Consider the following 14584-nt stretch of genomic DNA (forward strand, 5'->3'; position numbering starts at 1 on the left):
CCATACACTCTAAAGACGCTGCGTTGTTTTAACCCAACTTAGGGTCAAATATGGACAAACCCAAACGTTAGGTTAAAAATGTAATTAAAAAACCCAACAAAGTTGGGTTAAAACAACCCAGCAATTTTTAGAGTGCAGCAACCACATAGCAACACCCTAGCAACCACCCGGAACACTTCAGCAATGCGGCAGTATTTTCAGCACTACTCTATGTAAAAATCTACTGTCAGTATTTATCACATCTGTAGAAGCAGTATTCCAGTAGTATTCCCGTGTAAGCAGCACGACCAGATGATACATGGAAAAAAGCAGAGCACAGGGAAAGTACTCCATGCTGCAAGTAACTCCACTCCCTGCTGACAATCTATAATAGGTGTCAATGTGGCAAAGTGTGCTAGACACTCGGTGGGGAAACCTTGTTAATCTCCATATGGATATTACCATACTGTTCTCGGTGCATGTACACTTTATATCCGTCATACTTGAGGTCTCTAGATGTCAATATTGGATTTCGCTTTTACAGAAGCACTCAGATTCCTCGACAAGTTTGAGATGTGGATAATTGGAGGTCGTTAAAGTGCCAGGAAGAAGTAAGGATGTTATTTTAGTCTTTGCCTGCTTCAGATTATGACTTGCTACATTAACCATAAGTGCAGGTAGAACTGAGGACACACTATATTAGGTAGCAAAAAAAAAGTTAAAACCGCGTCTCTTCTCCTTCAGTGACACAGAAAGACACTGTCAGCATCTGACACACATGGGTGGTGGAAACAGCGAGATACCAGAGATGAGCTTAAGTAAAGATATTAGAAGTTTAACACGGTAAGAAACATTGCCAAAATAGGGGATAATAAAACTATATTAAGAGGCAGCTTTAGTGTCCAATGAAAGCTAAAACACTAAAGCTGCACATCACTATTATAAAGGACTGGGAAGTTCCTCAAAGCCAAAGTAATAGACAAAATATCCAATGAACCAGAACAAAACCTGATGCAGTTTAAACATATTTAAACGCACAAAATAATAGGTCTCTAGGGACTTTTGTTTCTGGCACGTTCTGCACAAGCACATTGATCTTCCGACTTCATCTGCAATCCGTAAATGTATTTTGTAAAGTAAAAATAATTACTTTTGGGTTCTGCTTCGCTATATAATAATAAAATAAAATAAAAACACACATTGCGGTGATCTTGCCATACAACCTTTTACAAACCAATTAATACAGAGACACGTAAAGAAAGAGATATCCATCCTGGGGTCATCTTTGGTTGTTGAAGCGTGTCTAAAAGAAGAATGATTAAAGTATAACATTACCTGTTGTAATTAATTATCACTCATGTACTCAAAGCATACGAGAAAAGTTTAAGAGATGTTATTATAAAGATGTCAGAGAGAGGCACAGCAACCATAGAAAGGTGCAATCAGCCATGTGATTTTAGTTCAAGTCAGCACGCAACGGAAATGTAGATGGTCTTTGTATCATTATTGTGATGTATATACAATTGAAACGGGTTCCAAAGCCAGAAAAGAAATGTATAGGGCAGGAGTTGATTTTGTCAGTCAATATTTACTGTATATACACTTAACATTTATAGAGGTAAAATACAAACACAAACAAATACAAAAAAACTGTAATACAGGCAACTTATGTAAAAAAAACGAACATCTGATAAATACTTTAATATGACCAGTACAAATGTCCTAGTTGAAGATGAGTCAGTATTGGTCCCCATTGCAGATGTAGACAGTATTATATTGCTTAAAAGTCTGTTTAAAATCAACAGAACTTTTTGTTAAAATGTTCCCTCATGCACCGGTCCCTTTCAAAGGTTTAATACAAAAGGGGAAAGCAATTATGGTTGAATATATTTAATAAGAATCCAACCGACTTGTTCACAAACTACCCACGGCCCCCCCTCCCTACTTTCTACATAAAACAAGACTACTCCTCCACTGCAAAGACAGAAACACATTTATATGGTCACCAAGAAGAACTTTGGGACAATTAAAGCAAGACTACTTCCGAAAAACAAACGACTTGCCTGCCTCTTCAGTAACAACACAGCAGAAATGAAATGTTCCCCAGACACAGGGAACATCATCATCATGTTCATCTGGTGTTAAGCGATGGGGGTGAGTGGGAGGGCCGACAAAAGATTAAATGGGAAATCAAAATGAATGGGAAGAGCAAAAGGGAACATTATAATGCTGGTGATGGAAAATAAATGAAGAGAGGCGGAAGGGAACACGCATGTAAACAGTGCATGAAGCAGAAGTATTTTGTGGAGAGGTCATCCCAAGTCAGACAAGAGATGAGAATGGGATCCAGACTGTGTCAATTTCCTTCCAGGGTTACTGTTTGAAAGTGTGAACAAGTTACAATGGGCTTTTTTTTCAGGCTTGAAATGTGTGTACCAGCGCATGAGTCCACTTATTACTTTACCATGTGCATTATCACTATGGGCTTCATGAGACCCTCAAAAATCATAACAGTAAACAGTTTGGTCGATTAATAATCGGTGAGCCTGTATCCTTATATTAATCATCTATGTGCCATCTAGGACCAGCAATATATTAGTGGAGACACAAGCAGGTTTGTTTTACTTGAGACATAATACACAATTTAAAGCCCTGGCACACACTTTATAAGCTGTCAAAAACAGGCTCCTGAAAAATCGCTGTGTTTATCTGTCTGCTGAGGATTGTGAAGTCTGTGTCCTCTTCTGGACTCAACTGAAAGATGGAATGAAAGAGAAGGTGAAATGTTTGAGTACGATCTACGAGTTTTTTTTGTCCATTTCCAGGTGTGGAGTGAGCAATTCAGGGGATCTGAAGTTGCAGTTCTTCCTCATCTTCATCAGGGTCACTATGGGGCCCATCTGCGTCTTCAGGCCCAAAACGCGTTGAAGCTGATGTCATCATTTTGCCAAAGAGGCCAGGATTCTGCTGACGTCTTAGCCTTTCCCAAAAAAATATAAAACAATTAAATAAAATAAATAATAATAACATAAATCAAGTAAATACATAAAGACAAACGAGAGAAGGATATACAATGAGAAATCCGTAATCCCAGTGGAATCAAAAAGTAAATTTGGGCACTTAAGCCACACTTAATCTAAAATCACTGCATTAGATGAACAAGTGTCAATTACAGAGATAAAGTACACATTTTAAGTGAAACAATTCTCTAAAAGTTTTTTTTTTTACATTCTAAACAATAATTTTGTAATGTACTCTTCAAAATGACAGTAGAAAGTCTGAGAAAATGTCTAGCATTATTTGTCACTGTTGATTTCATATCAGGTTGTTCATTCACTTTTAAATGGAGCTTTTAGTCAACATAAGTAAATTTAAGTCACAAAGATTCTTGGTACCTCCATTACATCAATTAAAATAAGAACAAGAAACAAGGAGCTCTAAGAATCATAGTAAAAGTTTATCATCCATTATTACTGGCATGACAACGACTGGCAAACAATAATAATACGTGCTAATAGATAAATAATAGATAAATAAATAAAATACATCAGTTCAGCTATAGCTGACACCAGTACTGCATCAGAAAACAAATGCAAAAACAAATGCAAATTAGCTCAGAATGAGTAACCAGTGGGCAAATTAACAGAATAAATCATAGTTTTTTATGATGATGATTTATATGATATCTGAATATTTGAGAGTATTAGAATAGCAAACTAGAATAGCAAAACAGGTGGTCATTAGCACAGTTATTTCTGACAACACTCTTTGTAATGCCCATCCTTTTTCTTTGGACTTTTTCGCTCTGTTTTGAGTCTCTATTCTTGTCAGGCACTGTATTTTTATGTTTTTGATGTAATTGTAAGGAAATATTGGCCCTGTGGCATGTAAGGCAACATTTCCTGGCCATTAAAGTGCTGCTGGGGTAAACAGACGAGGTAAAACAATCATAACAACATAATACAGGTAAAAGAACAAGAGGTTGATGTAAGAAATGGAGGGAGAGAGAAACATCCCTCTCATCTTTGAACAGCTGATGACACACCATATTGTAAGTGTTTGAATAAGTGAACAGATGAAAAGCTTCTCTGGCTGTATTCAGGGGTGTATAAGGACCCAGGATCCTCCACAGAAGAGGGACCCTACTGTCAGGAAACACTAAACATTGCTAAATTACACATTACACTAAAAGCTTTTTGAGTCCAAAGCTTCACAGGGCTACAATTTTCACTAGAGATCATACATAGAGAGATGCATACAAATAGTGAAACCAAATTGATTCTTGTTGAGCCCACACAGTGACTCATGTCTTCAGGGTTTATCTGAGAGACCATGAATATTTTAGCATTTTAACATTTGGGTGGTAGATAAATAACACGGACATACTTATTTACAATGTAAATACATGTAAAAAGGGTATTTTTTGCTATCTAGATAGAACCAAAATCACCAGAGACGAAAATACTGTGTGTAATAATTACTGAGTGATTTATATCTTATAAATGTTTGTGTATATATATATATATATATATATATAAAATATAATATATTTTAAAATGCAGTTTATTCCACTGAATGCAACACAGCATGACCATTCATATTCTCATGATGTAATCTTGTAATGTAAATGTAAACTGATATTTTTTTACTAACACACTACAGCAAAATATATACTGTAAATAACTGGCTTGAAACCATTTTGTTTTGGTGAAAATACTAACATGCCTAATACTTTCGCACAGGACATTTCATGTCAACCACTCATTTACAATTCAAGTTCTGATCAGCAACTCTCCTAGCCTTTTATTCTTTCATTTGTTCATTGAGGCAAAGAATAAACTCTATTATTATCTGTTCTGTTTTGATGTAAAACATTACACCATCATTTAGGATGTGGAATTGACTTCTGCACTACCAAACCAATGGAAAACCAATGTGACCAATCGGAAAGCAGCAATGTAATTGTTCTACCCCAACGCTACTGGCACAGAGATATGTACAATAAAGAACATGTCAGTCAGACAAAGCAACCGTGAAATCACGACACCAATGTCACGTGCATGATAATCCCATTCTACAACAGACATTTTCATTATCCTTTGTTTGATTTATTTATTAATATATCCCCCTCTTCAACTCCCCCATACATAACGCAGACACGCACGCTCCCTTTCTCTAGTTCTCTTTGCCACACAAAGCTGATGAGTTGCCTGTCACTCAGTGGAGGTGTGCTTTAAATGCCTGCCTTTTAATGTCTGTACACTCAGATAAGAATGCAACTGGCGAGCTACATTAAAGCGGCACAGATCCACACCATCAGCTCTCTCCATCTGATCTATCTCTACACAAAGCCTCATCGCCATGTCTCCGTCTTTGTGTAGCTCATTCCTCCACGCAGAACCGTATCTGGCACATTCCTCAGAGCTTTCAAGCTATCAAGTCTACTATCAGACTACTGGCAGGAGTGTACTGCTACACTGTTAGTGTATCCATGTCTTTGCATTTAAATTGCATTGCATGCATGTTTTTGTACATAAATTACCAGATTTAATGTAAGATTTTTTTTTATATCAGTCATAAGGTTAAGAAAAGCCATAAGAGAGCAACCTCACACTTAAATTTTAAAAAGATTGTTCACCCAAAAATGAAAATTCAGTCATAATTTCATTCCAAACATGTATGACTGACTTTCCTCTGTGGAACAGAAGATAATTTGATAAATGTGTTTTTTTCTGTTCATTCAACGGAAGTCAACGAAAACCATTTGCCAACTATCTTCCAAATATCTTCTTTTGTGCTCTGCGGAAAAAATAAAGTCATAGAGGTTTGGAACCAGAGTGAAGAAAATGAAAACAGAATTAGCATTTTTGAGCGAAATCTCACTTTAAAGCTACACTGTGCAACTCTTTTAGTTTATTCTTAGCTAAAAACACTCAAAAATATATGAGCACATTAATGTATATTTACTTCGTTCAAGTAATAAAGTATTCTCGTGAGTGTATAATATGCCATTGGAAATACATACGGGTAAGGGGTTCTAATGTCGGTCGCCATGTTGCCCCCTCCATCTTGAAAGTACATTAGCCAAAGAGGGACATACCCGTTAATTCAAGCTTCGCCTTTCGCGTTTACGTTTGAGTTAACACTCATGGATGAGGTTGAACTGGAAGCCATGTTAATCTTGGACTACCTTGGCCACCGTAGGAGTTAAAACGAAATCGGAATTAAGAGGAACAGAAACTAATATTCACTGGATGGTCATATACCTTTACACCGCTAGATGGGGGTAAAAATCACACAGTGTAGCTTTAAGTGCTGCATGTTGTTTGAGCTATTTGAAAGGTTTTGTGATTTTTTTTTAAACCACAAACAGACCATGAGGGTTATAGTCAACATAAATGGACAACAAAGTGTTTAATGCAAGTGGTATACGCGACACGCCTGAGTGTACATGCAGACCTGGTAGGCTTCTCTGCTTCCTGCAGGGATTAGGAGCATTGTCTGCCCTCATATATCGATTTACACACAAAGTTTATGATTATAGACTGAAGCACATAAAGTCAATTACCATTTACTCTCTGTAGAGGCCGAGGTAGAGAGAAAGAGAGTGGAAGAGATGGAGAGACATGAATAAAAAGAGAGAATTAGAGCAAGGACCTTAGCAGACAGGACAAAAACTAGTAGAGGGAACAACAACAAGCCACTAAGGGTGAAACACAAACGAAAGACAGTGAGTTCACAGCTTTCCAATGAGGAAAGCAGCAAATAGGCACGGTGGGGGTGCCAAATGGTGCTGCCGGTGGGCTGAGCAGAGCTGCTGTCTCACGCTGCGAGAGTAACAGACAGACACAGCCGCTGAGAGCAGGACAGCGGGCGAGAGAAGCCAACCTCAATCATGAGATTTGATCCTTTTCTGCGTGTCCACTGTGCACACAGCAGATATGATGGTTTATGGTATTCTTGCTGCAGGGCATAAAGTGGGCGGAGTCAGAGCCAGCTGGGAAATGATGCGAACTCTGAACTTCCTGTGGCATTAGACATGGGTATGAACTCTAAGTCAACTCAGCAACTGAAGCCCTATCAGTTCCTTAATGCTGTCATTTCCAGCCTTCTCCTGTCACCTTGACAACGCTTACTCCAAATCAGCCTCTAGACCATCCTCGGTCTCCATGACAACTTGGACAAGCGCTCAACTCCATCTGTCACCCTATCCGCCCATGGCCTGCTCCCCTCTTCCTCAATCGCTGCGCTTATGCTGAACCCTGGCCCACCTCTCAGAGGGACGGTCGGAATGAATGTTCTCGCATCCTTTCTTCAACAACTCCTCTTTTACATTGATGATTGGCACTCGCTGACAACCTAGTGAGCAACCTTTTCTCCCTGTAGAGCATTTTATTTTAGTTTTGGAGCAAACTCAAAAATATGTTTTGTTTATATATTTTTGGCTTTCTCAATTGGGGATATTCAAATTAACCAATCAGTAATACCCTTGATCAGCTCTACCAAGTGTGGATGTTGTTCCACTATGAAATGAACATTGTTATTCTGTTTTGATTGATACTGTGAAGCTGCTTTGATGTAATCTATATTGTGAAAAGCGCATATTTTGTATATATACACATATATTGTATAAATATACTTGACTATATATATATATATATATATATATGGCACCTCAAATTAGAGTATATGTAAACAAACAAACAAAAAATCTTCCTTGAAAGTACTATGACAACTTTCATTAACTTAAAAGTGTTTAAATGGAACATTAAGGAACAGGATTCGGTACAAACTGTAGACATGCATGAAACCTCAAACTTAGGAATTTCCCAGGCAAAAGGAGGGACGAGAATATCACTAGCCTGTAACATCAAATTTGCACAAAACTTTTGCAATATTTTCTAAATGTCGATAAAAACAATTAGTTGTTTCTGCAACTAAAACATATTTTTTACCTCTCAAGATACGTCATTCCAAAAACAATGGCAACGAATGTTAGTAGGTTTACGTATCGCAGCCACGGCAAATGAAGGAGACGTAGGTATATTATCCAAGTCCCTTATTCTGTACTTGGCAGCAGCTGTATGAGGTATTTCTGGGTGTTGCTTGATACATTCTGGCATTTCTTTGTTGTTCAGAATCCAGTATTCCCATAATACTTTCATCTTTTATGAGTTTAATAAAGAACTCGTCTTTTCTACTGTCCAAACATAACGTGGCATCTTTAAAGAATGATTGACTTTTACTCACGCCAGGTGACCTATAACTGTGAAAAACTGTTTCCATCGTAGTTTTGTGAAATATTCCTTTTTTGAATGGCCTGAAAAACGTGTGTGTTTCCATTGGGCATATTTTCAATTCGCAATTTCAATTTGTGCAATTTAAAAGGTAATGGAAACGCAGCTATTGAGACATGGGGGAGAGCCTTGTTGAAATGGATCAGTATGCGACGACACAAATCACTCACAACAAAGCAACGCTCTAACACAACCACTTCATACGCTACTTACATTTCTTTCAGAAAATGTAAAAATCGCCTTTAAATTACAATGCCATTTTACCTCAAATGAGAGTCAGCTATTTATTCTCAACAGTCATACAGACATCTCTCCTATACCCACAAAAGAAAGTTGGCCGTCCAGAAATCTGCAAGGCTGCGTTATTTTAGATAAATGACTTTTGTTTTCACGACAATCTCATAATTAAATCACATGCATCTACACAGGTGTAATATGGAGGAATTTTGCTTTGCGGATGTCTTAATCATTAGAAGCTTTTCATCAGTCTCTACAAACACCACCATGCCGACATGCTTGTCACTGTTCTCTCCAGCTGCGTGGGGCCCGAGCCCACAACACCGCTTCACGTCTCCCTGTTACTACGGTAACCCACAGCCAGGCAGCCTGGGATTGGCTGCGGGTAGGTGCAAGCCTGAATGCAGGCAGAATAATGAGAGAGAGACTGAAAGAGAGAACGCGGCTGAGAGAACCGTTGACAGTTCACCCAATAAACCTGCCATCTTATTCATGATATTGTGTAACAGAAGCTTTTCCTGTATTCAAAACTGATCAATAGACATCTGAACTGAACACAATATTCTCAAACGTATCACACAGTTGACCTGGTATAGAGATGCTTCCGAGACAGTGCGTGTGGATTTATTTATCTGGTTACCTAGATTGTAGGTGCTCCAGCTGAACTTGTAGGTTCTCTGACTGCTCCACCTGCTCGTCCAGGGATCTCTGTAGCTTTCTGGTCTGATTATGAGCCTCATCCAACTGAAACAATTGCATAATACAGAGTTTAGGGATCATATACAGAATCTCACAAAAGTGAGTACACAAATCACATTTTAGTATATCTTCTCAAGGGACAATTTTTTTTAAAAGCCAGCTTCTGCACCTGACGCACAGCTCAAGGACTCGATTTCTTTGATTGACCCTTGCGAGGCCTGTTCCAAGTGGAACCCATCTTGGAAAACCTCTGTATGACCCTGGCGTGTACTGTAAGTCAATTTCAGGGTGTTACCAATCTACTTATAGCCCAAGACATCTTTGTGGAGAGCAACAATTCTAATTCTCAAATCCTTAGAGTTATTTGCCATGAGGTGCCATGTTGAACACCCAGTGGTCAGTATGAGAGAATTGTAATCAAAGCACAACTTTTAACTGCTCTAATACAAGATACACAAATTTGTATGGTCCTGTTAAGCAGACAACAACATGAAAATTATAAATAAGACATGTGGCTCTACATGGTTAAATGACGTACGGTACAGCTATTATCACCTAGGGTGTACATTTTGACAATAATGGCTGTATGTTGAGTTATTTGCAGAGGACAGTAAATATATACTGATATACAAGCAGCACATTGACTATTCTAAAATATATCCAAGTTTTATTTCTATAATATTGTCCCTTAAAAAGATATATATATAGGTGTGGTCACTTACGTGAGGTACTGTGTGTATATATATATATATACTGTATATACACATACACATACAATACATACATGTGTTGCCAATCTAGCGTACATTCATTGATCATAGCAAAAGTAAAGATTTGGTTTTCTGTGATTTACTTAAAATTGTTGCTGAGAATTCTGCTGATTTAAATATTATCACTAATGCAATGCTATCTAGCTGATGATCAAAACTGTGAAAATGACTTGACACGGTCAGGAGAGACAGGACGAATGGTTTGAAAATTAAACATTTAATAATTTTGTGTTATACTTGTTTGTTGTCTTAGCAAAGATGAATTTATCTCTATCTAATTTTGTAAAGTAACAGCCGAATCAATTTGTTGTTTAAACATAACAAAACACACTTACTGTTGAGCCTGTATTAAATGCACTTACTGTATTAAATTTAAATAAAAGGACAACAAAGAAAACCACAGAATACACCCAAAGAAAGTATTAATTTGAGCAAGTTTTTTGGTTCACCTCATCTTCAGCCTGGCCCAGCTCTTTCTTCAGCTCCTCCACCCTCAGTCTGAGTTTCTTAACTTCTGTCTCATGCTGTTCCACACGCCGGTTAGCATGTGCTAGCTCAGCCATCTTCTCCTGGTACTGCTTTTTAACCTTGGAGTGGACGTGCCGCAAATCTGCCAACTCCTGCAAGAGAGCAGATGCGTTGACACCATTTCCTAGATACAAGACAGCTGACTCCATCATCATCATCACCACCAACCTGTATACTGCTTAGTAACAGTAACTTTTTTCATATACTTTGACACAGAATCAACTAAATGTGTTTGTGTGTGTTAGGGGGTATTATATACCTTATCGGCCAGCCTGATGAAAATTAATCAGGGCTCTAGTACCTATATTGGGATTATACTCTACTGATGGTACATTCACTGGTTTGCAGAAGCCATTGGCCTGCATGAGTTTTTCTCTTTGCACAGCAGCAAAACAAAGCTCATAAATATAATGATTAATGCCTGTGTGTGAAGTATGATCTGTAAAAACTCTAAAAGTTCTATCAAGGTTTACTACACCCCTGCTAAAGACAAAAAAGTGCTGTTAACATTATTCAGTGAGAAAAAAAAAACCCAAAAACATTCTGAGCTCATTTTCAATCTGCCTAGTTTAAAGGGGTGGTATAATGCCTGTTTTTACAAGATTTCTGAGTCTCTGATGTCCCCAGAGTGTGTGTGTGTGTGTGTGAAGTTTTAGCCCAAAATACCCCACAGATAATTTTAAATGTTAATGTTAAAATGGGCCCTTTTTGAGGGAGAGAAAAAACGCTTGGTTTTGTATGTGTCCCTTTAAATGCAAATGAGTTGCTGCTCTCGGCACAGAGCGATAACAGCTCGCGTCATTAGCAGCTTGCAGACATGCACCAAAATGTGAGAAATTGTTCTGTGTTGGACAAAGATGGAGAGTCTCCAGAAGACGTGACAACATGTAGGATGTAACAGGATGTTTCTTAATGGTTAGTTGAATTATTTACATAGCTGATGTGGAGTTAACTATCTTCATTAATTAGCAAATTCTGTCATGATAATCTATAAAATTGCTTGTGAGGGAACTCTTGTAAGATGCCTACATGCTATTGCATTTGTGTTAAGTACTGTATTGCAATAAATGTGAAAAGACGGATGCGATAGCTTGAGTAGACTCCCAAATGTGCTCTACTGCAACAACTCTTCCTCTTGTTGTATGTTTCCAGGGGCAGGGTTTATGTAAATTTTAGGGACATCACAAGCCTGGGAGGAAACTTGTGTAGTCCCTACCAGCCGTTTGTTGTACTCCTTAAAAAGCTTTTTCCGTAAGAGAAAATATATCCCTTTGCTTTGAACTTTGAGTGTTGTAACTTTGCAGATGATGTTTATGCTCAAACAGCAACATTACACATTAACTAAAGTAAAAAAAAGTGAAATCAGAATCAACCACCCCTTTAAAGTAAGCATTTTCACATGCTATCAAGTGGATATCCTTTTGGTTTTAGAGAAAACACAGGTCACAGAGCTATTAACTTATCAGTAATGAAAATAAATTCAATTTCTATTAAGATAAAATGATGTCATAAAGAATGGTATACTAAGATTTGTGAAAGTGTACATAAGAGATTGCAAGCATTAATCAAATTAGCGTGTGCAAGAGAATATTTGTAAAGGTGTAAATCACCTTTCAAGTGTAAGAAAAATAATATTTGCAGCATTTTACTGTTATTCGTAAGTTTATTGCAAGTATTGTGAAACTACAGCTTAATGTTTACGCAAAATAAATAAGATCTTTATTCTTCTGACTTTCATTTTTCACGCTTACACTTTTGGCACATTTTTTTTTCTTCGCACAAATACGGCCTGTGAATAGCAATTTGCAACTAAAAACAACAGTCAGGAACTGGAATACAGATTGATGGCGTAAAATCAACCTTTGTGTAAAAAAACAAACTGTTGTAAATGCCTAAATGACTTGTTGTGTACACAAAGCAAAGACCTTCCTAGACATTAATAAAAAGGACACTGCTTCAGTTCCCATCACAACACAAGGGATTGTGATGGGGAGCCCAAGTCATATCTAATCAACAACTAAAACACCCCATGCCCACAACCAACAAAGTACATTATGTTGCCAACAGAAGGTGCTTTGCCCCCCTATAGTGTTTGTTTTCTTCTCTTATTATTATTCTGCTCCCACTGGAGTCTATTGCAGACTATAGAGCAGTAGAGTAAAAAGTTTAATATAGAAATTGTCATGTTTGTATAATACAAAGTAGTAAAATGTAGCATCATGGCTCAAAGGAACAGTGTGTTAGATCTATTCTCTAATTACAATTGTATATTTTTGCTCTTCCTCACTTTTTAATACCATTTTGGGGAACAGTGTAAATAAAACAGCAATGCAAAAATGTCCAACTATACTTTTTATACTATGAAAGCCTTGGAAGAGTCTCTTTACATCCACCATCTTGAAAACCACTCAAACCCGCCACAAGAAGCTATGCCCCGATTAGGATCCGGAAACCACAGCCTCAAGTATTTAAATCAGACAAGACAAACTCTGATAATGTATCCAGGTATTTGTCCAAGTCGATCTTAAGGTTAGACAAGACCTCTGAAGAGAGACAGTTCCTGGTATGCGCTTTACCACAGCCCATTTATTAAACAACAAAGGAAAATGAAGACAAAACAAACTAACGTACATAAAGGGTGCATGTGGAACAGTGGAAAAAAACACTCAGGATGATAGAAACCCCTCCTAATCTATGGATTTTTTAAATAAATAAATAAATAAATATAAAATAAATATATATATATGATCTGATTAAAACACACAACCAAACAAACAATCTCTTTACATTTCAACTTTAACATTTAACAAGCGCAATTAACCATTTAGGCATTTTTTTATTTCTCATTCTTGCTTCCCTCACTTCAAATCAACAGTTAAGTCAAGTACTTATGAGCATCTCCAAGTGAGAAATGACCCAGGATGATCTACTTAGTGTTCCGATCTTCTCTCATTTCTGTACACACACAGCTCATATAAACCTCTGTGTGACCATTAAAGTGAAGAACAAAGAGAGGGAAGGTCTAGGGAGATCAAGGGGGGTGGAAGCCAAAGGGAAGCACCAGAATCCATTAATAATTTAAGAGGATAATCAAGTAGCTAGACAAATCTCATTCATAATGTACCTCCCCCATCACATGAGCAGCCAAACTGTCTATTTGCTTTAGAGCGGGAGCATGTATGCACACATATCGCATGTATCTATCTAAAAAGAAAATACCTTAAAATATAGTAGCAGTTAAAAAATAGACAGAACACAGAAGAATAACACACACACACACACACACACACACACACACACACACACACCAGGCAGAATGAGAATCCCAGGCCACTGTGTTCTATTGATTATCTGGGTTACTGGAAAGGAGGACAAGATCTACTTGTGTTTTTACTGAGAGAGCCACAGCATAGTTAACCTCAGAGCAAATCACACTGCTCTGTATGTGGAGCACATCGCTCAATATGGCCTGCCGAGGTGTTTTGCGTGTGTGTGGTGTGTGATCAAAAGTGTTTTTGACAAATCAAGTGTATTTAAAAACTGTCAATGGGATTATATCAAGTGATGTGATACATACTGTACATACCACGAGCATTTCTTTGCAGACTTATATGATTAGGTTCACTAATGTCACTTTAATGGCAATGTAAAGGTTTTTAGTCAGTTATTGAAATGCCATTTTTCACTTTAGTCAATTCATTGGTATTTGACATATTTGATTGTCTTTTGCTTCAAAACTAGCTAAGTCTGTGTGTTTTGTGCAAAAAACACTTCTTTGGACAAGAGACATAGTAAACAGTTGCACATCTTATTCAGGTCCAAGTGCCCACAGGGGATCCAGATTCAAATTTGACCCGTGGTCCTTACCAATAACACCATATCTCTCTTCAGACACTCTTCAACTGTCATTTCTGAATAAAAGTAAAAGGCTCAAAAAGAGTGAAAAAATTATTCACATAGTACAACCATAATGACACAAATGACAGCATAAAACAAACCGAAGACAAATAGAAGACTTTATACAATAACTACCGAAAATTGAAAATTGAAGTATTTGAACACCCTGCTATTTTG

General features: G+C 37.5%; 1 protein-coding gene across 2 annotated transcripts in view; it reads right to left on the bottom strand.

The window, feature by feature from the left end:
- Positions 1–1547: 1547 nt before the first annotated feature.
- Positions 1548–14584, bottom strand: part of ccdc102a (coiled-coil domain containing 102A) — a 66184-nt gene continuing 53147 nt past the window's right edge. For both annotated transcript variants that reach the window (XM_039662870.2, XM_039662869.2), the window contains exons 7-9: positions 10432–10602; positions 9154–9257; positions 1548–2959 (exon numbers count right to left, since the gene is read on the bottom strand). In XM_039662870.2, the coding sequence (XP_039518804.2) occupies positions 2821–2959; positions 9154–9257; positions 10432–10602 (414 nt within the window). In that variant the 3' untranslated portion in view covers positions 1548–2820. The remainder of the gene's footprint in view (positions 2960–9153; positions 9258–10431; positions 10603–14584) is intronic.

Source organism: Pimephales promelas, chromosome 1 (assembly GCF_988280905.1).
Source record: "Pimephales promelas chromosome 1, fPimPro1.hap1.1, whole genome shotgun sequence".
Classification (NCBI taxonomy): Eukaryota; Metazoa; Chordata; class Actinopteri; order Cypriniformes; family Leuciscidae; genus Pimephales; species Pimephales promelas.